The sequence below is a fragment of the Balaenoptera acutorostrata genome, chromosome 2, assembly GCF_949987535.1.
Source record: "Balaenoptera acutorostrata chromosome 2, mBalAcu1.1, whole genome shotgun sequence".
Lineage (NCBI taxonomy): Eukaryota > Metazoa > Chordata > Mammalia > Artiodactyla > Balaenopteridae > Balaenoptera > Balaenoptera acutorostrata.
In genome coordinates this window covers 126,135,450-126,161,698 of record NC_080065.1, presented here as the reverse complement: position 1 = coordinate 126,161,698, position 26,249 = coordinate 126,135,450, and the positions used below count along the sequence as shown (strand labels likewise).

The window sequence follows — 26,249 nt, the reverse complement described above, 5'->3', positions numbered from 1 at the left end:
AGAGGTGCGAGGTGGGCTGTCACTGTATCCAGGCAGGTGGCACTGTGTTTACTCGGGATCCCAGCTTTGAAGTGGATGCCTCTTTAAAGTGAAAGCCTGGGCAATCAAAGCTTAAGGCAGGCACTTGCATTACAAAAGGAAAAGCCAACTGTCAGGGTTTATACTACAACACCGTAAATCAGACCAGTCAAATCATAATCTTCCGGTAGAAGAGGTGGGAAAAAATGTGCAACTTCATAGTAATCAAAGAAATACAGATTAAACCACAATGCTTTGCTTCTATTTTCGAAAATGAGAATGACTGATAATATCCAACGTTAGGCAAGGTGTAGAAATTCTTATAAACTGTTGGTAGGAGTATACTGCATTTCCAGGGACCAATTTTGTAATATGTATAAAAACATATTACTTACTTTACTTTTTTACTTTTTGGAACTTATCCTGAAGGAATATTGGACAATATGCCGAATGTGGCAAAAGAGTGTTCATTATGGCGCTGTTTACAGTAGTAAAACTTTAGAAAAACTTTAATATCTATTAACAGGAACTGGTTAAATTATAGTGTAATTATATCATGGAATATATGCAAATAATTCAAAAAATTTGTATTTATGTGGGAAAAAGCAAGTTACAGAAAGTAAGACTAGTACAACCCTTTAAAATTACACGTACATATTTATGGAAGAAATCCATCTCTTGCTCTCAATGCTCCCGTCTATGCAAAGGGAACTCAGTCACACTCTTACCTCTCTATACTCCTTTATGCACGCTGCCTCGACAGATTGCAGTGATCTATTTGATTGGTGATGTGGGGAAGAATAAACAGTTAATACCGTTACTGAATCAAACTTCGGTCCAGTAGCCCACGCGCAGTAAAGCCAATCTACTGACATCAGGCTGTGGTGAAAACAGTCCAGTGCTCAGCAAAGAGGCCGTGTGGTTAATGCTCAAAAGACAGTACTCCCAGATGGGTTTCTGGGAGGATTTTATTTATTTACGTATTTATTTATTTATTTATTGGCTGTGTTGGGTTTTCGTTGCTGCCCGCAGGCTTTCTCTAGTTGTAGCGAGCGGGGGCTACTCTTCGTTGCGGTGTGCAGGCTTCTCGTTGCGGTGGCTTCTCTTGTTGTGGAGCACGGGCTCTAGGTCCGTGGGCTTCAGTAGTTGTGGCATAAGGGCTCAGTAGTTGTGGCTCGTGGGCTCTAGAATGCAGGCTCAGTAGCTGTGGCACACGGGCTTAGTTGCTCCGCGGCATGTGAGATCTTCCCGGACCAGGGCTCCAAGCTCTGTCTGCTGCCTTGGCAGGCGGATTCCCAACTACTGCCCACCAGGGAAGTCTGGGAAGAGTTTTTAAAGGCAAAGTGAGGGAGGGGAGTTGCAGGGTGCGTGATCAGCTCGTGCACAATTCTCTAATTGGCTGATGGTGAGGTTACAGGGTGGTGTCACAGGTGTTAACATTATCAATCTTCTGGCTCCAACCAGTCTGAGGGCCATGTGCTCATGGTCATCATGCAGTTAACTTCTTCCATCTGGTGGCGGTTTTAGTATCTGTAAAATAACTCAGGAATGTGCATCAGACTGTTATCTATGTCCTTCAGGGAGGACCTAAAGATTCTGTGACTGCAATATGCCTGATTTACTGTTTAAATTGTTACCAGTTCTCCTGACCCAACTGCTAGTTTTTGTTGTTACTGTATGTTCACATTCTTTCAATCATTAACTCTTGAGCTAGCCTTTTATGACTCAGGGGAGGACTGGGAAATTAAAGGTTTTCTACAAACAAGAGGCAGGTGGAGGGCATGGTGGGGTCTGTTCTGGGAAGGCCCCATAATATCCTGCTCAGTTACAATACTTTTCTCAACTCTGCCCCTTTTCTTCTTGGAATTGAACTGCCTGCTGGGAATACTAGCTCTTTTCTGCTCCTCCATGCTGTCTTTCCTGCCTTATACTGGGAGGGAACCCTGAATAATTCCGGAGTTCATTTAGCAGTCCCTACTTTGACACTCACATTAATCAACATCCTCCAATTCATCTTTACATTCATAAAAGTAACATTTTTGCCTTCTTATACCGTTTATTTGTCTTATTTATCAATTTATTCATTACTCTGGACAAGGAAGAAAGCTGCTATTTATTGGGTATTTTCAAGTACTGATATGCATCTAAAAAGGCATGGAGGAATAAATTCCAATGGTGATCTCTATAGACACTTTACTTGCTACTTTCTAAATTCTGGGCTTCTGTACATTTTATTTTTAAAATATATGTATATATAATCGTGTATTACTTTCAGAACCAACAAGAGAAATCAATATTGATTTCTATTTTGATTAAAAAGAGGAATAAAACATATATAACAATGATATACTACTCTCTATGTGAAATAAACATGGCCTCCCTAAATTATACTACTTATGGCTGTCAAGAATATAATGAAATAGATACTGTTATTCACTCCTGGTGGCCTCTGGTCTTACAGTCCATGGTAAGAGGATAATGACTTTGCTTTGTCATTAACTAGCTGTGTGACTTTGAATGAGTCATTTCCTTCTTCAGTTTTCTCATTTGTTAAACAAGTTTCCTTTAGGCCCTAACTTTCTAAGATTCTATACACTGATGTTTAGTATACACTTGGGTAATTAATATCAGCTGTCAGCAGTCTATTAACGTTGTCTCTGAGTGTCTGACTTCCCTTTTTTGGGAATTCTCTTTCCTCTCCATAGCCCACTGGCCCATGGCTGATGGGACCATAAGTGACCACCTGACTGAAGGTGATCCAATCAGTTTTTCTCTCCATGAAGAATTTAGAATAGAGATTTAGAAAGAGAAGTTAGGTTTTTGTGGAGCACTAGAATCAAGGGTAAATGAATTTAGAAGCTGTGGAAAAGAAAAGAAAAAAACTGGCCTGTAGAGATAGGGGAAGAATATAAAGCAGACTAAGAAAAATAACTAGAGAAGATAAAGTTAAAAAAAAAAAAGATTTCTTCTGGCTTTCTAGTCTCTGGTCCCTTCTGGAGGCCCAGCTGCCTTCCAATTCTTAGTTTCAATGAGACAAACTTGTATCCTTATAATAGATATTCCTTTTTAGCTTAAGCTAGATGGAGTTGGTCTCTTTAACTTGCAATCGAAGAATCTTTTCTACAATGTACATCTAGCCAGAAGAAACGGACATGTTCCTTAGCCTCTTGGCCCTATCATTCCAAATATATGCAAAGAAACTAAATTTCTATTGGATTTAAACTCAGCCTGCAGAAACCCACCTCCCCGCCCTAGGAGCAACCCCAGGCTTTATCCAGCACTGCCCATCCCAGCCACTGCTCCCTAACACATGCACCACCCACCAATGTTCCACAACTGGTGTAGGGGACAAAATTTTCCACCCAAAATGTGTCTCTTTGGCATGAGGATTAATTTAGGCTGATTATTTTTAAGAAGCAGAAGACTCAAGAAATCTGTCTTTTTACCTCCCACTTAGCTGCCTAGAGAATCTGGATATGACACAACATTGTAAATCAACTATACTTCAATAAAAAAAAAAAAAGAGAGAGAGTTTAGATAAAGGGCCTCTTCGCAGAATAGTGCTGTCATCAGATATAAGCAAAGAAAAACTACGGGTTATGGGGGGAACTGGGCAGGGCCTAGAGATCAGAATCCACTCTGTGTCCCATTGTCTCTGCAGGCCCAGCGAACATCTGTTTACCAAACATTTGCTTTTTCATCTCCACGTGAATTGCCTTCCTCTCCTTAAAAGTCCCAAACTGCTACCCCCAACATCTTCTTTTGTCTTTAGCTGAAGATGGTGTTTAAGGTGAGGGTTTTGGCCATTTTGGTGAATTACTCAGTTTTCCTGGTCTCTCCCAGGTATACGTGTTATTAAACTTTTGTTTGACTTTCTCTTGTTAATCTGTCTCATGGGGATTTAATTCTTAGACCAGCCAGAAGAATGTAGAAAGTAGAGGAAAATCTCTTCCTCCTGGACATGGGCATCTCAATCTGTGATTGTAAGAAGAAAAGTATTTGGGTGAAAAGCAGCTCCTAGGAAATGATTTTGGATAAGTAAATGAAAACAAATCTTTCTGTCTTCTGTCTGTCTTTCTTGTGAATGTCTATTCTGTTTTTCATCATTCATCTATATAAATAGAGCCATAATTGACTGCTGAGTGCTAAAAATGAGTATAAGTTCAGATGGAGGACTGTGGTTATTGCAGAGGGAGTCACTTAATGTTCATAAAAAGCCTTCTACATTTCCTCTTTTTTAAAAAAAAATTTATTTATTTATTTATGGCTGTGTTGGGTCTTGGTTGCTTGGGCTTTCTCTAGCTGTGGCGAGCAGGGGCTACTCTTCGTTGCGGTGCAGGGGCTTCTCATTGCGGTGGCTTCTCTTGTTGCAGAGCACGGACTCTAGGCGCACAGGCTTCAGTAGTTGTGGCACACGGGCTCAGCAGTTGTGGCTCACGGGCTCTAGAGCGCAGGCTCAGTAGTTGTGGCGCACGGACTTAGTTGCTTCGCAGCATGTGGGATCTTCCCGGACCAGGGCTTGAACCCGTGTCCCCTGCGTTGGCAGGCAGATTCTTAACCACCGTGCCACCAGGGAAGTCCCTACATTTCCTCTTTGGGATACACCTAGAACAGGTTTTATAAAGCTCAGCAACTGAATTTATCACTGCATGTAAGTGCTATTTGTTGTTTATAGTAGCAAAAATCTGGATATAACCCAATTGTCCATTAATAGAGGAAAAAATGAGTACATTATGACATTATGATCTATTATATGGGATTTGTACAGGAGTTAAAAAGAATAATTTAGAGTTGACCTGGAGAAATCTCCCTGTTATTGTAAGTTAGAAAAACAAAAAACAAAAACTTCAGGGTAATGAGCATGGTATTAGCTTGTTTTTACTTAAAAAAGAAAGCAATTAAACTTATGTGTATGTGATATATACACATACACAAAAGTTTAATTCTCTACATTTTACCTAACTGGTGCTGGGGCTCAGGACAGGCTGTGCCAAAATAGGCCACATATTTTGAATTAAAGTTACTTAAGAAATGGCCAATGCAAGAAGGACACCCTGACCCACCTTTCTGTCTCCCTGAAAGCGTGAAATAAATCTCCTGTGTGAAAAGTGCATTCCCTGCATCTGGAGGTAGAAGGATGCCCTTATCCCCAGAGACAGGGTACTTGGTCCCAGAAGCCTATTATAAACAAACCATGTTACTTCTTTATCAATACTACCCCAAGCCCAAACTCTTTTTAGACTCTTCACTAATTGATCACCCAAAACCTGTTTCTTTGACCTGTTAATTCCTTACTAATTTATTGTTTCCTTGTCTAAAAAGTACAAAAGCTGCCTGCTTTGGCCACTTCTTAGGTGCCATTTCTGTAAGACCTCCATGAGCGTGAAGTAAAATTTGTTTCTTTCTCTCCTGTTAATCTGTCTTGTGTCAATTTTAATGTTAGTCGAGCCACAAGAACTCAAGGCAGGTAGAGGGGGACATTTTCCCCTTCCCGACACTGGTTATGACAATAAGGTTGCTATATACCACTCTTAGACACAACTTCAAAGGGAGAATAGCACCATGCTCACTGACTAAAGTCTCCTCCCTAGTTATAATAGGAGTGTCTCTGTGTGGGTATGTGAGTGTGTGCAGACAGAAAAATGTGGAAAAGCATATCTTAAAATGTTAACAGTGGATACCTGTGTGAGGGAGAATTGAAAGAAGCTGGTTGAGGAAATTAACTTTTCTTTATATGCGTCTGGATTCTTTGATTTATTAAAAAAACGAGCATGTATTACTTTTATAATAAAAATTCAATGTATAAAATTAAAGTTAGGCTAGTAAAAGCAGAGCTTAAAAATGGAGGCTGTTTAATCAGCCCTTCAGTAGTGTTTATGGATCAGAGGTCAATTTTTTTAGCTCTGCTCTAAGACCAACTACTGGCTGAGTGGTTGTCTAAATTGTTCATGTTCTTTGTGGATTGATGATGCCCAAGTCACATGATAATTGCATAACCTAACAAATTGCTGGGCTTTTTGTTTTTCACTACCCATTTTTCCCCATTTCTTTATGTACACTAGACTACATTTTATGGAAGCAAATTTATCAGTGTCTTTCTCACAGGAGCTTAAGCTCAGAGACAAGCTCAGAGACTTTTTTGAGAAAAGACCTTAAGGATTTAATGTTTCATCAGGCATTGGGTACAATGGTCTGTGAGGCACTGGAGGAACCAAATTTTGTTCTGCACTGCAGAAGCTGAATATGAGGGGTGAGCATAAAAGTGGAGTAAAAATATTTTCATTGCCAAGTATGTTATTTTACCATCCCCCATCTGCATTTTAATCAGTAGGAAAAGTGTCCTGAGGGTAATAGCTAAATCTTTCAAAAAACGGATGAGGAAATGGAAGAAAAGGATTCTTAATAATAACTATATATTGAGCATTATGGTATGCCAGACATTGTGCTAAAACCTTTTTGAGATTATCTCGCTAAATCTTCCCCACAAATCTATAAGGTCTGTATTATAATTATGCCTATTTTGTAGATGATGAAATGGAGGCTGAAGAACTGAGAGGAGTAGTGGCTTGTCCAAGATTCCCCAGCCAGTAAGTGACAGAGTTAATACCAGTTTATTTTTTTCTCTAAGTAGATTCACCATACATCCCAGTTTGCCTGAGCTAGTCCCAGTTTACATCTTGTATCCTGAAGTAATTAGTAATGTTGTCCCCTTTCCATCTCACAAATGGACTTGACAACAAATTTACAGCCGATCCATCTCAAGATCTCCCTATCTTGGTACTATTGCTTTTGGCGGCTGGAAAATTCTTTGTTGTGAGGGGCTGTCCTGTGTTTGGCAGCATTGCTGGCCTCTACCCGCTAGATGCCAGTAGCCCCCCACCCAAATAACAAACAAAAATGTATCCAGATGTTGCCAAATGTCCCCTGAGGGGCAAAGTTGTTCCTACTTGAGAATCACTGCATCTAAAGCCTATGCTCACAAAAATTTAACTACAGAAGGAAAATATCATCTATTTGCTACAGAACATGTACTATGAGCCTACCTATTACACTAGCTGGCACACACCCTGTACTCAATAAAAGTTAATTTCTTGGGGGCATCATTTGATTTCCCAGTTGTAGAGAGGTACAAGGGCTAAACAAACAATGAACAAGATGACTGGAGGGCCCTAGTGATTAAAATTGGTTTGTTGCAATTTTTATTAGAGAAGACTGAAATGGTGTACTGGGAAGTGACCCGGAAACCTCCTGGCTGCCCGTTCTGGTAATATTGTGGAATTTGATTCTTGATTCCATTGGGTGTCATGCCTTAGTAATGAACATAATAGCCAGGGAGACAGCCAGAGAATGATATGGTAAGTTTTACACTGCAAGCGTCTTCAATCATAATAGCTAATAATAATCAGTGTTCTATTTTCTCCTACTCTTCCTCTTAGAAATGACCACCATTTCTTTCATACCACCATTTTCCATTTATTAGCAATAACAGAGGAAATACCAATAGTACCAATCAAAAATGAATCCACATGACGTGTTTTATCCTTACAGCTGTAATAACTAGTAACTAACATGGATTGGAAAGCACTTTGCAAATGTAAAAAGTGCTGTACAGATGCATTATAATTATCATCATTAATAAATTAGCCCGATTCTCCTAGTATTCAAAAGGCACGTAAGGTCAGATACATGGGTTTCAGTGGGGCAAAATGATCACAACCTACAATGTAGCAATGGTTCACATGTGTTAGCAATAAGTTTTACCCCATGCAATCCTGCAGAGCCGAAGTTACACACCCTTCAAAAAATGGGAGAATGAAGCTAAAAGTAGAAAAAACAGGTTTGTTTGGGTTTTTTTTTGAGATTTAATGCTTTTAATAACAGACTCCTACCTCTTTTATGTTAACTTTTAAAAGATAATATAATTAATCAAACTTCTAAATTGTACATTTTAACAAATTAAAATTTCTTATTTAAGGTGACAGTAAATTTTATTATTCTCTATGAGCTGATATTCCAGATATTGTTAGAATTTCAAAGTATTCTGTGACTTCAAAGAGGTCAGATTGGTAAATTTTGTGCTTGCACACCCTCAGGAAATATCTTCAGTATGCATTCCAGAACTGTTACTAGAGAAAAACAGCTTTATCCATTCCCTTGCCAGCAAGAGTCTTAGCAAGAGACAGCTCTTGGCTGACCATAAATAAAATTCCTTGAATCACCAGTATCTTGATTTAAGAAAGAAATTTTACTGTGTCTTTCATACACAAAAGTTGATTAACAATGGTTAAAAAAACTCTACTGCACTTTTTCACAGGTGTACAAAAGGAAATATAATGGAATTACATTCAACAATAAAGCTTAAAGTTCACTCTAGGTAATAGTTGCAGTAACATTCACATACACAAGCACAGAGTAAATATATATCAGGAGTCTTATAATAGCATACAGCATACATATGGGAGATTGAGCTCAGGTAACATCATAGGTGTTAGCAAGATTAGCAATTCAGAGTGTTATAGAAAAGGAAAACTAAACCAAAGAGAAGGTGTTGGCGATCACACCAAGACAAATCACAGAATTAGAGGATTGGAAAGTCTGCTCACTGTATGTATGAGAAAACAACATTTTTCTTCAATTTCTGGGTCTTGATATAGTTGGTTAGAGAAGGTTGTGTATTCAAAGTGCACATAATTGTTTCTTAGAAAACAGAGAGAGAAAGATCCATTTATTTAGTAATTAATACATGCAAGAGGCAGCCCCAGAGTGACCTGAAAGAGTAAAGCTGTGATTGGCAGGTGGCCGGTATAACACAGATGTTTCAGGCAATTCTCTTAAAGCACTTCTGTAGCAGCAATGATCATTTAAATGGCTGTAGACTGAATTCTCTTTCGAGGATAGTTTAGGGGAATTGAATTCATCATATTTCTCTTTAAAGATTTATAGTTATAGATTTTCTCTTTTTTAAATAAATCTATCAACAAACAGCATAAAGTGAGGTGCTGGGGTTTTCTTTTGCTTTTGCATATGTGTTGTCGGAAAAGAATCTGACCTTTTCATAACATTGTGTGCAAAAGAATTTTTAATAAAGTGAGCACAAGGACATATACAGGAAACACATCAGATCTGCTTCTGTTGCCCTGGTTGGCCCCCTGTTAAACATTGAACTATTGGCTTGTAGGTAAAATGCAGGTTTTAGGTATAATGACACCACAGCCAAGAAAGAGACTTAGGGATTCCTAAAGCCTTGTCAATGGGGGGAGTTTTGTCTGCTAGAGGGTGGCCACCGCCTCTTCAGCTGTAAGATTTAGGAAGTCTGGTACCTTTTCGTTTCACATTTCCCACTGTTGATTTGCCTTTGTTTCCCAGCCCTCCTAGTCTAATCTGGCCCATCCCAGCCAACATATTCCCCGGTGGCCACACATACCCAGCGGCCACAGACACTCAAGCTGCTCAATCTCAAAACCTTTCAGCCTGCCCTGAAAGTGTCATCAAGACAGGATCCCCGGAGCACAGGGCAGAGAGTCCAACCTCTCACTGGCGGGGCTGGGAAGCCTCTCCTTTGTGGCGGAGGAGAAAGGAGACTTGGGTCTGCTTTTTAGGTTCTGAAAACAAGCCAGAGTGGAGAGAGAGAGTTAACACCAGACTTAGTAAAGCTTTTAAGACAAAACTTGTTAAATGTGATCTAGACAGACATAGGGAACTTTCTGCAGATTTCTGAGGTCTATAAGAAAGGGCTCATGTGGATAGGAAAAAGGAGTAGGGAGTTGCTACATGGGAGAGATTTGCCATTATTACAAAAACTGGCTAAGTGGCTTGTTTCCATTAGATGACCTCACTGGTCACTGTTGTCAGTCGTGCTGTTCCCTTTCTCTTTTTTCTCCTGGGTCTTGTTACCCTTCTTCTTTTTCTTCTTTTTCTTGGTCTCCTCCTTTTTGCCGAAGGTTATGAAGTCACTTTTGTCAATTTGGCTGTTAGTAGGCTCCTGCCGGATGGAGATGATTGCAGGAGATCCTGGGATAATGAATTTGTCTGGCAACTCACCGGGACCAGATTGTTTGGGGTTGCCTGGTCCGTATTTAAAGGTCCAGCTGTTGCTGTTGACACCAGCACCGACTGGAGGGGACACCTCTCCTGCCTCTGGTTCTGCAAGACAAACCATTGCAAGTCAGTCACAGAGTCAACATATGCTTTCCATATGCCACACCAAGAGCCTGAACACAGGAGAGGCTGCACAGATGGTCATGGCCCCCATGAAATCATGAGTTATTTCTTCAAGCCTAGGGCAAGGCCAATGTTTGGAAACAAGCAGGAAGGCAGATTTTTTTCACCAGAGGGTCCAGAAATCTAGGTTTCTAGTAACATATTTTTGGTTCTTTGTGAAGAATTTTCTAAAGAATATCTGGTTGTGTGAGAGAGTGGCATGGACATATATACACTACCAAATGTAAAATAGATAGCTAGTGGGAAGCAGCCACATAGCACAGGGAGATCAGCTCGGTGTTTTGTGACCATCTAGAGGGGTGGGATAGGGAGGGTGGGAGGGAGGGAGATGCAAGAGGGAAGAGATATGGGAACATATGTATATGTATAACTGATTCACTTTGTTATAAAGCAGAAACTAACACACCATTGTAAAGCAATTATACTACAATAAAGATGTTAAAAAAAAAAAAAAAGAATATCTGGTTGTGATTACCCTGCCTGGGAGTGGGGCAGGAAATGTACTTGATTAAAGCAGAATATGCAATAAAATACCTAGGAATAAATTTAACCAAGAAGACGAAAGACCTGTATACTGGAAACTTTATGACATTTATGAAAGAAATTGAAGGAGATAGAAACAAATGGAAAGATATTCCATGCTCATGGATTGGAAGAATTAATATTGTTAAAATGCCCATACTACCCAAAGCAATCTATAGATCCAATGCAATCCTTATCAAAATTCCAATGGCATTTTCCACAGAAATAGAACAAACAATCCTAAAATTTGTATGGAACCACAAAAGAACCCAGTAGCCAATGCATTTTTTTATTTTATTTTTTAGATTTATTTATTTATTTATGCATGCATGCGGTGTGGCATGCAGGATTTTAATTCCCCTACCAGGGATCAAACCTGTGCCCTCTGCAGTGGAAGCATGGAGTCTTAACCATTGGACCACCAGAGAAGCCCCAGCCAAAGAATTCTTGAGAAAGAAGAACAAAGCTGGAGGCACCAAGCTTCTAAACTATATTACAAAGCTATAGTAATCAAAACAGTAATGGCATAAAAAGACACACAAATTATGGAAGAGAATACAGAGCCCAAAAATAAACTCATGCAAAAATGGTCAGTTAATTTACGGCAAACAAGCCAAGAATATACAATGGGAAAAGAACAGTGTCTTCAATAAATGATGTTGGAAGAAATGGACAGCCACATATAAGAGAATGAAACTGGGCCTCTATCTTACACCATACACAAAAATTAACTCAAAATGGATTACAAACTTGAACATAAGACCTGAAACCATAGAACTCCTAGAAGAGATCATAAGCAGTAAGCTCTTTACTATCAGTCTTAGCAATGACTTTTTTGAATCTGATAACAAAAGCAGCAAAAGCAAAAATAAACAAATGATACTACATCAAACTAAAAAGCTTCTGCACAAAGAAGGAAACCAACGAAATGAAAAGGCGACCTACAGAATGGGAGAAAATATTTGCAAATCCTATATCTGATAAGGGGTTAGTGTCCAAAATATATAAAGAAGTCATAGAATTCAATATTAAAGAAACTCCAAACAATCTGAATGAAAAATGGAAAGAAAATCTGAATAGACATTTTTCCAAAGAAGACATACAGATGGCCAACAGGTACGTGAAGAGGTGCTCAATGTCACTAATCATCAGAGAAATACAAATCAAAACCACAATGAGCTATCACCTCACACCTGTTAGAATGGCTGTTATCAAAAAAACTAGAAATAGCAAGTGTTGGTGAGGGTATGGAGAAAAGGGATCCCTTGTCTACTGTTGGTGGGAATGTAAATTGGTGTAGCCACTATGGAAAAGAGTATGGAGGTTCCTCAAAAAATTAAAAATAGAGCTAGCATATGATCTAGCAATTCCACTTCTGGGTATGTATCTAAAGAAAGCAAAAACACTATCTTGAAAAGATATATGTACCCCCATGTTCATTGCAGCACTATTTACAATAGCCAAGATATGGAAGCAATTTAAGTGTCCATTGATGGATGAATGGATAAAGAAAATGTGATACACATACACACACACACAGCTGAATTTTATATATATATAAAATTCAGGGGGCTTCCCTGGTGGCGCAGTGGTTGAGAATCTGCCTGCCAATGCGGGGGACACGGGTTCGAGCCCTGGTCTAGGAAGATCCCACATGCTGCGGAGCAACTAGGCCCGTGTGCCACAGCTACTGAGCCTGCGCGTCTGGAGCTTGTGCTCCGCAACAAGAGAGGCCAGGACAGTGAGAGGCCCACGCACCGTGATGAAGAGTGGCCCCCACTCGCCGCAACTAGAGAAAGCCCTCACACAGAAGACCCAACACAGCCAAAAATAAATAAATAAATATTAAAAAAAAAAATTCAGCCATAAAAAAGAATGACATCTTGCCATTTGTGACAACATGAATGGACCTCGAGGGCATTATGCTAAGTGAAATAAGTCAATATTTAAATATTTGACAAAATAACACCGAGAAAGACAAATACCATATGATCTCACTTATATGTGGAATCTAAAAAAACAAACAAAACAACAAGCTTATAGATACAGAGAACAGATTGGTGGTTGCTAGATGGTGGTGGTGGTAGTGAAGGGTGCCAAAAGGTCCAGACTTACAGTTATAAAATAAATAAGTCATGGGATGTAATGTACAGTATGGTAACTACAGTTAATAATACTGTATTGCATACTTGAAAGCTGGTAAGAGAATAGATCTTAAAAGTTCTCATCATAATAAAGTTTTTTTGTAACTATATATAGTGACAGATGTTAACTAGTCTTATTGTGATCATTTTACTATGTATACAAATAGTAAATCATGTTGTACACCTGGAACTAATATAATATTATGTGTCAATTATATCTCAATTAAAAATAAAAGATAAGATATATATAGGAGGAAAAAAAAAGATATATATAGGTACATGTAAAGTATTATAGGACCAAGAGGCAAAAATTATTACACTTGAGAAAGTCAATTGAGATTCCAGAAGAGAGGTGAAATTTACGCTGAGACTTGAGAAAATGATTACGCATCCACAGGGGCTTCCAGTGCAAGACTTTCCCAAGAGTCTGGTTGGAAGACACACCATAAAGTATACCAATGACTTCTAGAAGAGTAGAGGTCAGAGCTAGAGAAGAAGAGTAATGGTCTCTCTGAGCGAAGTGATCCCAGTGGCCATGACATTGAAACCTTTTGGCATCACAGCAGTGTTCATGTATCTGACACTGCTTCTTTGGTGGAGCCATGAAAAGTTCTGCCAGATAAACAGTTTACGTTTGATTGTGGTTTGGGATTCTCTACATCTGCTACTTCCATCTCCTTACCTTCCACCGCTTCTCAATCTCCTCTAATTTGGCATCCTTGAGCACTACTTTTCTAACATTGCTCATGGCAAGCTCACTGATTATATTACTTCCAAAGCCAGTGGTCACATTTTAGTCTTCATCTTACTGAACTTCTCAGCAGCATTAGTAATCCCCTTCTTGAAACACTTATTTTTTTATGAGTTCCCTATCAAACCATTCTCCTGACCATTCTCTCTGGCTGTTCTTTGTCAGTTTCCTCGCAGGATTCTCTTTATCTATGTATTGCAGCTTCCTTGGGTTTGGCCCTAGACCTTTTCTTCTTCTTTCTCTTCACTCTCTCCTTTTGGAATCTCAGCCTGTCCATGGGTAAACAAACCATCTAAATATGCTGATGAGATACAAATGTATACTTAAAGCCCATAGGTCTCTCCAATCTCATGTATCCAACTGCCTATCTGGTATCTCCTCTTGGCAGTCTCATGGGCAACTCAAACTGAAGGAATCTGAAATCAAACTCATGATGCCTCTCCTCTATTCCCTTCTAAATCTCTCGTCTCAATCGATGATATGCCATTCACTCCAATGCTCAAGGCAGAAGCTTCAGAGCCATTATTCATTTTTCTCTATTCTTCATTTATAATATACCAACACCTGTCATTTCAGCCTCCTAAACATATCTAGACTTTGTCCTCTTCTCATTTTCACTGCTGCTACCTTTTTTCAGGACACGATTATCTTGTATGTGAAATATAACAATAGCCTCTTCCTTGTTCAGCCTGCTTCTACTTTTGCCTCTCTCTAACCTTCCACACATAGCCAGAGTCATCTTTATTCCTTAAAGTCTTTCTCAGTTTTTAAAATACTGAAGTATAACATGCACACAGTAAAAATCCTTCAAAAAATAGAAATTATTTTATATCACTCCCCTTGCTTAAAATTATTTGAAGGTTTTCTATTGCCTTGAGAGGAAGAAAAAAAACAAACTCCTTAACATGGTATACAAAGCCCTTCAATAGCCTGTTATTTTTTATTCTCCAATTTCACCTACAAGTGTCCCTCTTACCACTATCCTCCAGCCACACAGGTTTTCTTTCAATTCCTCAACACCCCTTGGGATTGTTTTTGCCTCAAAATCTGTACACATATGGTTTCTTTTTGCCTAGAATGGTCTCCCCTCCATGCTTAGCATGACTCCTCATTCTTCAAGTCTGTGCTTAATTGAAATCTCTTCAGAGAGGCTTTCTATGACCATCCTAGCCAAGCAGCACCCCCTTCACCCCTATCTCTATCACTGTAAGGTCCAGAGAAGCAGAAAATATGTATGTATTTTTTAATTTTTTAAAAAATTTTTACTGGAGTACAGTTGATTTACAGTGTTGTGTTTCAGGTGTATGGCAAAGTGAATCAGTTATACATACACATATATCCACTCTTCTTTTTTTAGATTCTTTTCCCATATACGCCAGAGTATTGAGTACGTTCCCTGTGCTATACAGCAGGTTCTTTTTAGTAATCTATTCTATAAGGAAATGTATCTGTTTTATTCACCAGTGTGTAGCCAGTGTCTAGCACAATTCCTGGCCCATAACAGGTGTTTGATAAATACTTGCTGGATGGATGAATGAAAGGACTGATGTGAGAAATGGAAGTGGTGCCCACTCCTTAGCAGATCAAATAACTTTCCATTGCCGCACTCTGGAGTCCCTAAAGACAAGCAGGAAATGCATGTGAAGTGCTGAGGCTGACTCCAGCACAACGAAAGAGCTCAATAAATGGAATCACACATGGGCAACTATACATGGCGCAGCTCTCAGGGCCAGGACGGCAGGGTAAGGATATTGCAAATTTAGTCCAAATACCAGCAGACTGTAGGGAAAGGGAGTAGGAGAGTTTCTTTTCTCCCATAAACCCCTTTGCTACAGCATGCTTGCCCTGGCAGAGCTGACACTATAGCTCTTTGGACATAGGGATATAGATATTTTTTTCTCTGAGACTGATTTCTTCGATTCGTCTAAGATAATCAAATCTGCAATTGAGCTCAGCCAGAATCTGCCTGTTGACCTTTCAAATACAGGCCCTGCCCCTGAGAGACTGAGACAAAAGTGAGAAATGCATTTAAAAGCCTCTGACTTGGCGCCTAGGAGAACTGGGTTTCAACAGCACTCTGTAGTCCTTTAGTTGCTCTCACAGAGTCCAGGATGGAAATTTTTCTGACCACAGCCAGGACTCTGTATGAGGCCTCTAGGACTGTCATCTGGAGATGCAGAGTTCAGAGATATTTTTATCTTGCAGAGTTAAAGGACCTTAATGGCCGTGCCTATAGGCGGAGGGAGCCTCTCACAGCAGGATCCCTAAGAGTTGATGAGCTTCTTTTACATGTCACTGAGCTTCTTTGGCCTTTGCTGGGAGTCTTGGTTGGGTCTGATTCAGCCTCCACTCCAAGAAGAATTCAGGTGCATCCTCCTCATATTCAGCTTCTGCAGAGCAGAACAAGATCTGGTTTCTCCAGTGCCTCCCGGATCCTTGTACCCAACCTGTTCTGGCTGATGTGTGCGCAAACATCTCTGAGGGTTCATTCAGGTGAAATAATATCTTAAGGCTGTGACAAACAACATTTACTGACCTCCTAAATCTGAGTCCCTTTTGGCCAAGAGCACTGAAGCCCTTGGCCAGCTTCGCTTATAAAATGCTGTGACTTTGGGGCAGAATCAAGGTGATACTCCTTGATGAGAGTATCTCATGAGAAAGATGAAAAAGGAAGATGAGGAAAAGATGAGAAAGGAAGATGCACCTTTTTTGCCCCTAACCCCAGCCCAGGGCCAGTCTCAGGTCAGTCAAGGGAATGTTTCTTCTTTCAGTGCTGTCTCCCTCCCCGCCTCCTGGGACCTCCCACAGGTCCCCTCGCCTCTGCTCCCAGGGACCCAGCTCACTGGCTCACAAAGACAAGACTGAGACACAGCCACGACCCAAATGAATGGATCTACTAGAGCCTAGAAGGAGGACTTCTGAGAGACATCAAGCAGCGGAGGATCAGCCCTTCCCTGACATTCAGATTACAACCTAATGGAATATGAAAGTTTAATAGAGTATGATCATAATTATAGTAAAAGGTTTTGCCTTTTTTTTTTTAATTGGCTGATTTCTCCACAGTAGGTAGGGATACATGTAAAAATATGAACAACATACACTTTTGTTTCACGAAGGCATATAGATCTGCAGCTTTAAAAACTGCCTTATGGGGGTAGCTGACCACTTCACCTAATCCAATAACCCACTTTAAGCACTTCACTTAGACACTGCCCAGGGTCTTTTTGGCAACATTCACTACTTTCTTCTTTCATTCTAAACTAACTCTGGCTGGAGTTTAGCCTCAGTGACTGGGAACAATTGAGCTGGAGGCTTTGCCAGTGCAGATGCCAGGGAAGGTCCTGAAGATTGTGAAGCAAATGCCAGACTTGTAAACCTACCCCCAACCCCTATTCTAATCTGCTCTGGACAACCAACTAAGGCCAGGAGACGTTTATCTGATTTACACAGACTTCCCCTAACAGAACAACCCACAGTCATTTTGACCAACAATAGTACTTTCAGGAAAGTTCTTAGAGGGGCAAGGCTGGAGAATGTTGGAGGATTTTTAATCCTCTTTTCCTCTCCTCTTGCTTTGCTCTTCTGAACTTGAGGGCTTGCCCTGGTTCTATCACTTAATGGTACATAGTCCTGGGCAATTTACATAAACGACTCTGAGCCTCAGTTGCCTCAGGCATAAAATGGAGGTGATCACCTTCCTGTCTTCATCAGGGTTATGAATTAGTTAACATTTACTCTGCCGTCCTATGTGCTAGGCACTGGGCTAAGCGGATCTGCATATGCTATATAATTTTTACTCCTCACAAGAACCATAGGAAGTAGATATTGCCAATATCCATGTCTGCTTTATAGATATGTTGGTTTTATAAATGAAGAGGCTGAGGACCAATCGTCACAGGGTTACTAACTGGTGGAGTCTGGGACTCAAATCTAGGTAGTCTCGCTCCAGTTACGAACGAGACCCACATCCTGAGCTGTATATGAAGGCCCTTTGAAAACCCTGAAGCATTCTACAAATGTAGCAATGGCTCTGGCTGTATCTGTTTAGTCACCATTTGGGAGACGGCGATGCAGGCAGGAGCCTCTAAGCGAGAATCAATAGAAAGAAGTGTGGCGGTGGGGGGAGGGGTGGGACTGCGGGAGGGAGCGCTCAGCTCCGGAAAATCGCAGCCCAGCAGGCAGGTTGCAGCCCCTCCCCTTCGCTCCCCATTCATCCCTTTGTTACCATCTCTGGGATTCTGGTGCTGAGGTTAATAAAGAGCTTCCAGAAAACCCATCATTTTGATTAAAGCCGGGGACCATCTTGCCAGACAGCACTCTGGAGCCTGCCTACCGCCCACTCCGCTAGGTCCGTGCAGCCAGCAAAGGCTATTAAATGATTACAGCCGTTTCCGGCCCCACCAGGCAGCTCCCCTGGACTGCTTGCTCTCCGGCGCGGGCTGTTGCTTCTGCTGCTGCCTCTGGCCGCGCAGGGAAGGGTCAGGGCACGGAAGGCTGTGCAGATTCTGGGTTTGCAAGTGAACACCCAGGCTTTCTGCACAGGGACACCTCGCTTCTCCTGGACTCCTTTCCCATCCCGCCAGCCACTGCGGCCCTTCAAGCAGCTCCAATTTCATTTGAGCCTTCTGTGGCTTTGAGCAACCATTTCTTGTGTGTGTGTGTGTGTCTGTCTGTCTGTCTGTCTTTCTCTCTCTGTCTCTCCCTCTCTTTCTCTACCAGAACTTGGCAGATTGTAGAATTATACATGCTCAGACCAAAACGCAAAAAGCATCTGCCATCAAACCCACTGAAAGACCAGGATGTAAACCATATCTCGCTCCCTCCCCACCCCCTATCCCACCATCCCAGGGTTTGTGGACTGCTTGGACAAGCTCTGCCTCCTCTCCCTCACTCGATCCTTTATGAATTGGGCAAAGTAAATCTGAGTAATTACAGCCCACAAAACACAGGAGGATGATGGCTGGAAACCCAAATCCTGTCCAGGATCAGAGACAGGGAAAGAAAGCTAAAACCACCTGGGCATTTCCCCACTGCTTCTTAGTCCTTCAATTGACAGTGGAAAGAATTTGCCATGGAAACAGGGGAATGTAAAAATATACTCCCTGTTCTCTTTAAGACTTTAGGCTCTATAATCAGAATACTAGGCTTAAATCTGGCTACATCATGTAAATTACGTGATGTTTAGCAAATTAATTATCTCTGGGCCTCAGTTTTCATGTGTAAAGGAATAATACCATCCACCTCATAGGGTTGTTACAGGATTAAATGTAATTATCCTTAGCACATAACACAGTGCCTAGCATAAAGTAAAAGCTCATCACATTTTACCTGTTAGTAAGATCAGAGTAGCAGAAGATTCACTCGTTTAAGGAATATCAATCGATTGCTTATTATGGGCCAGGTACTTTCTTAGGCACTTTGCATATACATATATTATATATATATATATATATTATAAAAATATATATTTTTAAGATTTCCATTTTATAGATAAGGAAAGTGAAGGCTTGAATTACCGCAAGATTGTCTGCCCTGAATCAAACAGTGATTTGGTAATAAAGCTGAAAAATTATTCTTGTACTGACTCCTCAGCTCAATATTAGAATTATTATTTTTTACTTCTATTGAAGCCTTGGGGATGGGGGAGAAGACAGAGCTGAGCTGACTCACAGGCCTAGCATCCTGATCCCTGCAGTAGCTGGGAAGGGATGGTGTGTGTGTGTGTCATCAGAAGGTAGGCTTGGTGATGGGGAACTAATCCGATAGCCACTCCCCAGAGGCTGCCACTTCTGGGTGTTTCGCCCGCTTAGGGTGGGTTGAGTGAGCTGGAAGAAGACTGTGCGGCTGTTTGGTGCCTCAGGCCACAGCTGGGCTAATTTTCAGTAATCTTGGAGCGGAAGAGATAAATGCAGTGGCATATTTTTAAAGCCACAGCTCTTGCTTTGTGCCCAAAATAACTCTGCCATTTCTAGGTTGACTATAAAGACACCACGTGCTGAGAACCCAGATTCAAAAATTGGAATGGTTGGTCTCAAATCTTCCTAGCTCTCCACAGCCAGCTAAAAAAACAAAATAAAATAACATTTCTTCTTTCTGTGACCCCGGCACCTAGGAGGGCTCAGGCTGCGTGGTTTTCTCTACCTTATTTTCTCATCACTAAAGTCCTCCAGGGTCTTGGGAGGGCAATTTCTTCTTACAATGTCCCCTGCCCCAGCTGCTGTTATAACCTGGGGTAGCAGAATGCTTAAAATGAACATTTGGGGGTCACACATTTTGAGTTGAATCTCAGCCTTAGCACTTATTTGTTGTGTAACCTTGAGCAAGTCACTCAGCCTCTCAGTATTCTTTCACATGTAAAACAAAGATAACAATATCCATCTAATGGGATTGTGATCATTAAAAGGAGACAATGCTCATAAATCACACAGAATAACATTTGGCATGCAGAAGCCGAAATAGAGGATACGTATTATTACTACGCGGTAGTCCTCTAAGGAACCTGACTCCTCTAACAACTGATTCCTGGTTGCACTGCTTCCAGAAACTATTTTCCAGGGGCCCTCCTCCCATCAGGCTCTGCGCCTCCCAGGGATCATTAAAACTGGCTAGCTGTGAGTCTTCCAGCTTAGAAACAGTTGCTAGGTAGGGAGCCATTCTCCAGAGCCCTCAGAAACAGGCAGGAAGGAGGCAGCTCAGGCAAGGTGGACAGCAGCCTGGATTAGGTATCAAAAGCCTTGGGTTCAAATTGCAGCTCCACGATTCCGCTTTCCAGTCTTTTCTACTGCACTGTTTGGGTGACAGTGACTTGTAGTTTCTTTATCTGTAAAATGGATATAGTAGCTACCTCCCAGAGGCATTGTTATCCATTCAACTAAATTTATTTATTATGTACAATAAATCAGACATGGTGCTAGGAATTAGGGTATAGGGTTATGAAGAATACTTGGACAGGTACCCTGCCCTCAAAGAGTTACAGTGTAGAAAAAGACAAGTAAATGAATAAATGCAATATTGTTTTAAGGAATAAACAAGGTAGAGAAACTCTGACATCTTTATGGCATTAAACTCTCTAGAGAGAGTGTGTGCAGAGGTTAAGAGCACAAGAGCCTTGCTTCAGATCCTGGCCCCAACATTTACTAGACAGATGTGTGACCTTACTTAACCCCAGGTGTCTCAGTTTCCTAAGCATTAAAATGGGTATAATAATAGACTTATCTCTGTGGGTGGTTATACAGATTAAAGGAGTTAATACATGTAAAGTGTTTAGAACAATACTTGGCTAGAGTGCACAAAACATGGTTTAAGTGCTCAATGCAGGTGAGCTATTACTGTTATTATTCACAAGTAAATTCTCTCCTTTCGGTGCTCCAGTATTCTCAACCCTGAGGGCTAAGTCCCTTGAAGATGGTGTCACTGAGTTTAAGTGACATAGAGGTGGGGGTTAGAGGGAGTGTGTAACAAGTGCAGTCAACCCCAGATAAGAGAGCTCCAATTTGATATGTTCATACCCTATAACCAATAATCCCACTTCTGAAAATTTATTCTATATAATACTAGGAGTGCAAAAGATATATGTATAAGAATGTGGGGACTTCCTGGTGGTCCAGTGGGTAAGACTCCATGCTCCCAATGCAGGGGGCCCAGGATCAATCCCTGGTCGGGGAACTAGATCCCGCATGCATGCCGCAACTAAGAAGCCCGCATGCCTCAACTAAGAGATTCCTCATGCCGCAACTAAAGATCCCACGTGCCGCAACAAAGACCAGGCGCAGCCTAAATAAATAAATAAATAAATATTAAAAAAAAAAAAAAAGAATGTGTACGTTGTTTAAAAAACGAATAGGGACTTCCCTGGTGGTCCAGTGGTTAAGAATCTGCCTTCCAATGCAGGGAACGTGGGGTCGATCCCTGGTCAGTGAATTAAGATCCCACATGCTGCGGGGCAACTAAACCTGCCTGTCACAATTAGAGAGCCCACACGCCGTAACTACTGAGCCCGTGTGCTGCCTCTCAACTAGAGAGAGGCCCGCGTGCCACAAGGAAGAGCCTGCGCGCCACAACAAAAGATCCTGCGTGCCGCAACTAAGACCTGATGCAGCCAAATAAATATTTTTTAAAAACCATATATACCAATGGGAAACTGGATAAATAACATAATATAGACATACAACAGTGTATGTCCTTATTAAAGAAGAATGAGGCAGGTCTATATGTAGTGACTTGGAAAGGTATTTGTTAAAAAATAAAAACAAGCTATATACTAATATGCATAATATTATCCCGTTTTGCTTTTTGAAAGCCTGCATATTTTTTAGTAGACATAGAAAAAACATTCATACATCAATTACGTAATTAAAAATTAATTTGAAAAATATTTGGAAGACGGAACCCTGGTGTAAACTCTGGACTCTGGGTGACAGTGATGCGTCAGCATAGGTTCATCAACTGTAGCAAATGCACGCCCTGGTGCTGGTTAACAACAGTGGTGGAGCCTGGGCAGGTGTGAGGACAGGAGCTTACGGGAACTCTCTGTACTTTCCACTCAATTTTGCTATGAACCGAAAACTGCTCTAAAGAAATAAAGTTTATTAATTAAAAAATATATTTGAAGCATACATACAAAACTGTTAACGGTGGTTGCCTCACTGAAGGGGAGTGGAATGGAGGGAAACTTGAATATTTTCACGTAAATGATGCTGTATTGTTTAATATTTACATCAACAATGTAACTGCGTATTATTTTATAATACAGTACTTTAAACTTTACAGTACAAAAAATCTGGGGGATACACACTAAACTGTTGGAAGCGGATGACTGAAGTTAGGGAGTAAGGTGCTACCCATTTTTAAAATTAATTAATTAACTTATTTATTTTGGCCGTGCCACGTGGCGTGTGGGATCTTAGTTCCCTGACCAGGAATCAAACCCATGCCCCCTGCAGTGGAAGTGTGGAGTCTTAGCCACTGGACCGCCAGGGAAGTCCCGTACTCATTTTATTTTAGTTTTTACAGATTTAATTTGTTATGATTTTTGTCCTTTTAGAATTAGAGACAGAGAGATTAAAAAGAATACTAGCCCAGCCTACTTGCTTAATCAGCTGCAAATTCAAAAACTAGCTCAAAAGCTAGCTGAGGCAAAATGTCACTGCCCCAGGTAGCCTGCACCCAGGACCAGCTACATAATTTGCAGGGTCCACTGCAAAATGAAAATGGGGGGCCCCTTGTTAAAAAATGATTAAGAACTTCAAGGCGGCAAAAGCATAGTATTAAACCAAACAGGGCATTTTCCAAGTGCCGGGCCCCACGCAGCAGCCTTGCCTGGACCCCAGAGCCCACCGCTGGGCTCCTCCTTCAGTACCGCAACCTGACCGTGACTCTTCACAGTGGTCTCACCCTGCCTGTCCCACCTGAAACTGGGCGAGGCATCACCATGTCACTCAGTGAGAACACTGCGTCTGGTTTTCGTTAGGTTTTCACATTTTCTCTTCTCTGTCTTCTTCTCTTCCCCCCACCCCATACTTTGTCACAATCTGCTCTTCTTAAGATTTAGCAGCAATCCCAGGCTCTCTGTTGCTGTGTCACTTTGCGGCCTTGAGCAACCATTTCTAGACAAACCGTGATACCTCTGCATTGAGGGTGTAAAACGGAGGTGCTGTCAGAACACTGCAGGGAGGAGGGCAGGAGGATGAGTGTCGTTGGGGAGAACCCTCTCCACCACCACCATCCCCCGACTCTGTGCACCCTAAGACCATTCCATTTCATCTAGCAAAGACGTTGTGAATCCTATTCACTGAGTGCCAGGTATTGTGCTAAGTGCCAGGTGTATTAAACTGAGAAAATGGTAACACTTTTGAGTGCTTACCATGAGCTAAGCACCGTGCTAAGCATTTCACAGGCATCATCTCACTTAATCCTTACAGCAGCCTCCAGTCTTTCCTTTTTTACACATTAATAAATCTGAGGCACAATGATGAAGTTGTACCACAGGGAGCCGAGGCACTGTGCAATGCCATGCTACCTCCCTTAAAAAGCTAACACAGGCAAAATTTAAACAAGCCTTCCCTTCACGCTCCACATTTTCTTAGACACCATCAAACCAAGTCCAGCAGAGTTACCTAAGAACATTTCCAAGGCCACGCCTTTTTACAAAAATGCTGCATTCATCACCCTCTTGGTCCCACATTTCTAGACACTCAAAGTTTCTAATCCCTGATTTAGGTGGAAGAAAACAGTTAAGTCGATAGCTCATGAATTTGTCTTGACACATTACAGGATGATTTTTGCAGATTCAGTGGAGCTAAGGAGGCTCAATAGAGGCTCAACAGAGGCTCCTTTCTTAAAAACAAACCAACCAACCTGGTGGCTCTCCACTGCCAGCAACTGAATGGAAGTTCTAATTCTTTAGCAGGATTGTTGAAGCCCAACAAAATCGGACTCCAGTCTACCTTTCTGATCTCATTTCCCAACAGTCCTCCACCATAGCCCACCCATCAAATGCACTCATTCAGTTCACCCAGATTATGCCTTCTGGGTTTAAGGCTCACACATGCGCATGTATTGTTCCCTTTGTCTGGAACTCTCTTTCTTCCCGCATTCTACGTACCATCCTTCAATACCCAGTATTGAATGTCACATACTCTTTGATCTGGTCCCCTAAATTCCCAATTCCATCTTCTGGGCTCCCACAATATCTAACATTCATGGCTGCTGAGGGAGGGTTTGGGCCCTGTGAAAACAATTAAGAGGTCCTTATCAGGAAAGATGAACCAGCTGACCATATTTACATGGGGTTTGTATGGATTACAACATAGATAGACTCTGGGTCCCATTCTGGACCGACAGGCCCTGGTGGTTTGTCCCAGCTTCCTTATTGGACCTGCCTATACATGGCACTATTACGGTCCTGACACTGTAATATTTCCATCTTATTTCTTTACATTTCTGTCTCCCCCACTAGATGATGAGGACAGGACTGTGTTATATTTAGTATTGTATTCGCATCACCTAGAACAAAGACTGGCTATAAGCAGGTACTTAACAAATGCTTGTTTAATGACTATAGGAAATTCCAACCAAATTCTACACTGAAGCCAAGCCAAGGAGAGTACCCTTGGACAGTATAGTCTAATACTTTATGTGTGTGTGTGTGTGTGTGTGTGTGTGTGTGTGTATGTGTGTGCATGTGAGAGAGAGAGAGAGAGAGAGAGAGAGAGGGAGGGAGGGAGGAAGAGAGAGGATATGAATGAATGAATGAATGGGTATTTTAAAAGAGAATGCTTCTAGTGGTGGTGGTTAATGGTAAAGTTCTAGCGACCTGCCTGTTAGGTGAGTTTTGTGAGGATCTTCCTGGTGCCCTTCAAATCACAACCATTTAGAAGGCTAGTATCTTGGAGGCAAGGTTGTGACCCTGAGTGAGAAAAGACCAAGGAAACTAATTTATATCTCTAAGTGCTCAGAATTAGAGAGAGCACACTGAAAAGCTCATCTTCCCTACAGAAATTTCCCCAAGGCAGATATTTAGAATCAATTTATACTTGGTCCAACAGAGGGAAATTGACATGACACTGATCATTGACTAAACACAACCCCACTGGCTGCAGATTGAGGGACAGCAGTCCCATCGACATCTTAGTGACACAAGGAGCCTCTAGGGGATGCTGGCCTCCAAGGAGAACCTTCCATGGGTCTCATGGCTAGTCACTGTCAGAGGCAAGAGGGTGATTTAGTCTCCAGTCAGAGCTGCTGAGGGTGCTGAGATGCTCCAGGCTTTCGAAGTGCTTAGCCTGTTAGGATCTCAAGGAGGTAGCTAGTGTGAGAATAGGTTTGTTATGCAAATGCTCCTAAAAAACAAACAAATCCTGAATGCATGTGTATCCATAGAATTGGCCTACAACCACCCTGCCCCTGACACAGGAGGCATCCCTGAGGAAAAGTGAGATTTAGAAATAATGACTGACTTTTCTACTAGCTACCATGCACTTTATTCATTTATTTATTTTAATTTAAATTTAAAAAAAAATTTTTTTGGCTGTGCCACGCGGCATGTGGGATCTTAGTTCCGGGATCAGGGATCAAACCCACCCCCCCTGCATTTGAAAGGTGGAGTCCTAACCACTGGACTGCCAGGGAATTCCCTGGATTGTGTTTCCTGATTGTGCCAAATTAGCATCAACAGTTACTGTTCTTTCATGACATACCTCTTACCTAATTAATTCTCTTTCTCTGCTCTAGCTCAGCCAATCGAACCAGGACAATTCCCCTTCCTCACTAAGGGAGAGGTCTGCCATTCTTGATTTTCTTCCCTTGCATTTGGGAGCTAGAGGCCCTGTGCATTCTCCAGAACTTCTTTACCAATAATAAGCCTGATTCTGAACTTCGATTTCCTCAGGTGGCCCCATGCATCGATTGCTAATTAGCTAAGATCTGGAGAGAAAGGGGGTGATGAATATGTCTCCAGCAAACTTCTGGCAATTAATAGCTTTTAAAAGGCTTTTAAAGTCTAGTCCACACTGACTACACCCTCTTCAGGGTCCTAATATGCACCTTATTTTACCTTCGTCCCTACTGAAATTTACACACAGACACACACAGCC

At 41.4% G+C, this 26,249-nt stretch overlaps 1 protein-coding gene across 8 annotated transcripts in view; it reads right to left on the bottom strand.

Annotated features, from left to right (window-relative positions):
• Window positions 1-7,483: 7,483 nt before the first annotated feature.
• Window positions 7,484-26,249, bottom strand: part of LOC103008617 (protocadherin alpha-C2) — a 155,138-nt gene continuing 136,372 nt past the window's right edge. For 7 of the 8 annotated variants that reach the window (XM_057541362.1, XM_057541356.1, XM_057541366.1 and 4 more), the window contains one exon: window positions 7,484-10,161. In XM_057541362.1, coding sequence (XP_057397345.1) covers window positions 9,851-10,161 — 311 coding nt within the window. In that variant the 3' untranslated portion in view covers window positions 7,484-9,850. The remainder of the gene's footprint in view (window positions 10,162-26,249) is intronic. The other variant, XM_057541357.1, reaches the window with a different exon arrangement.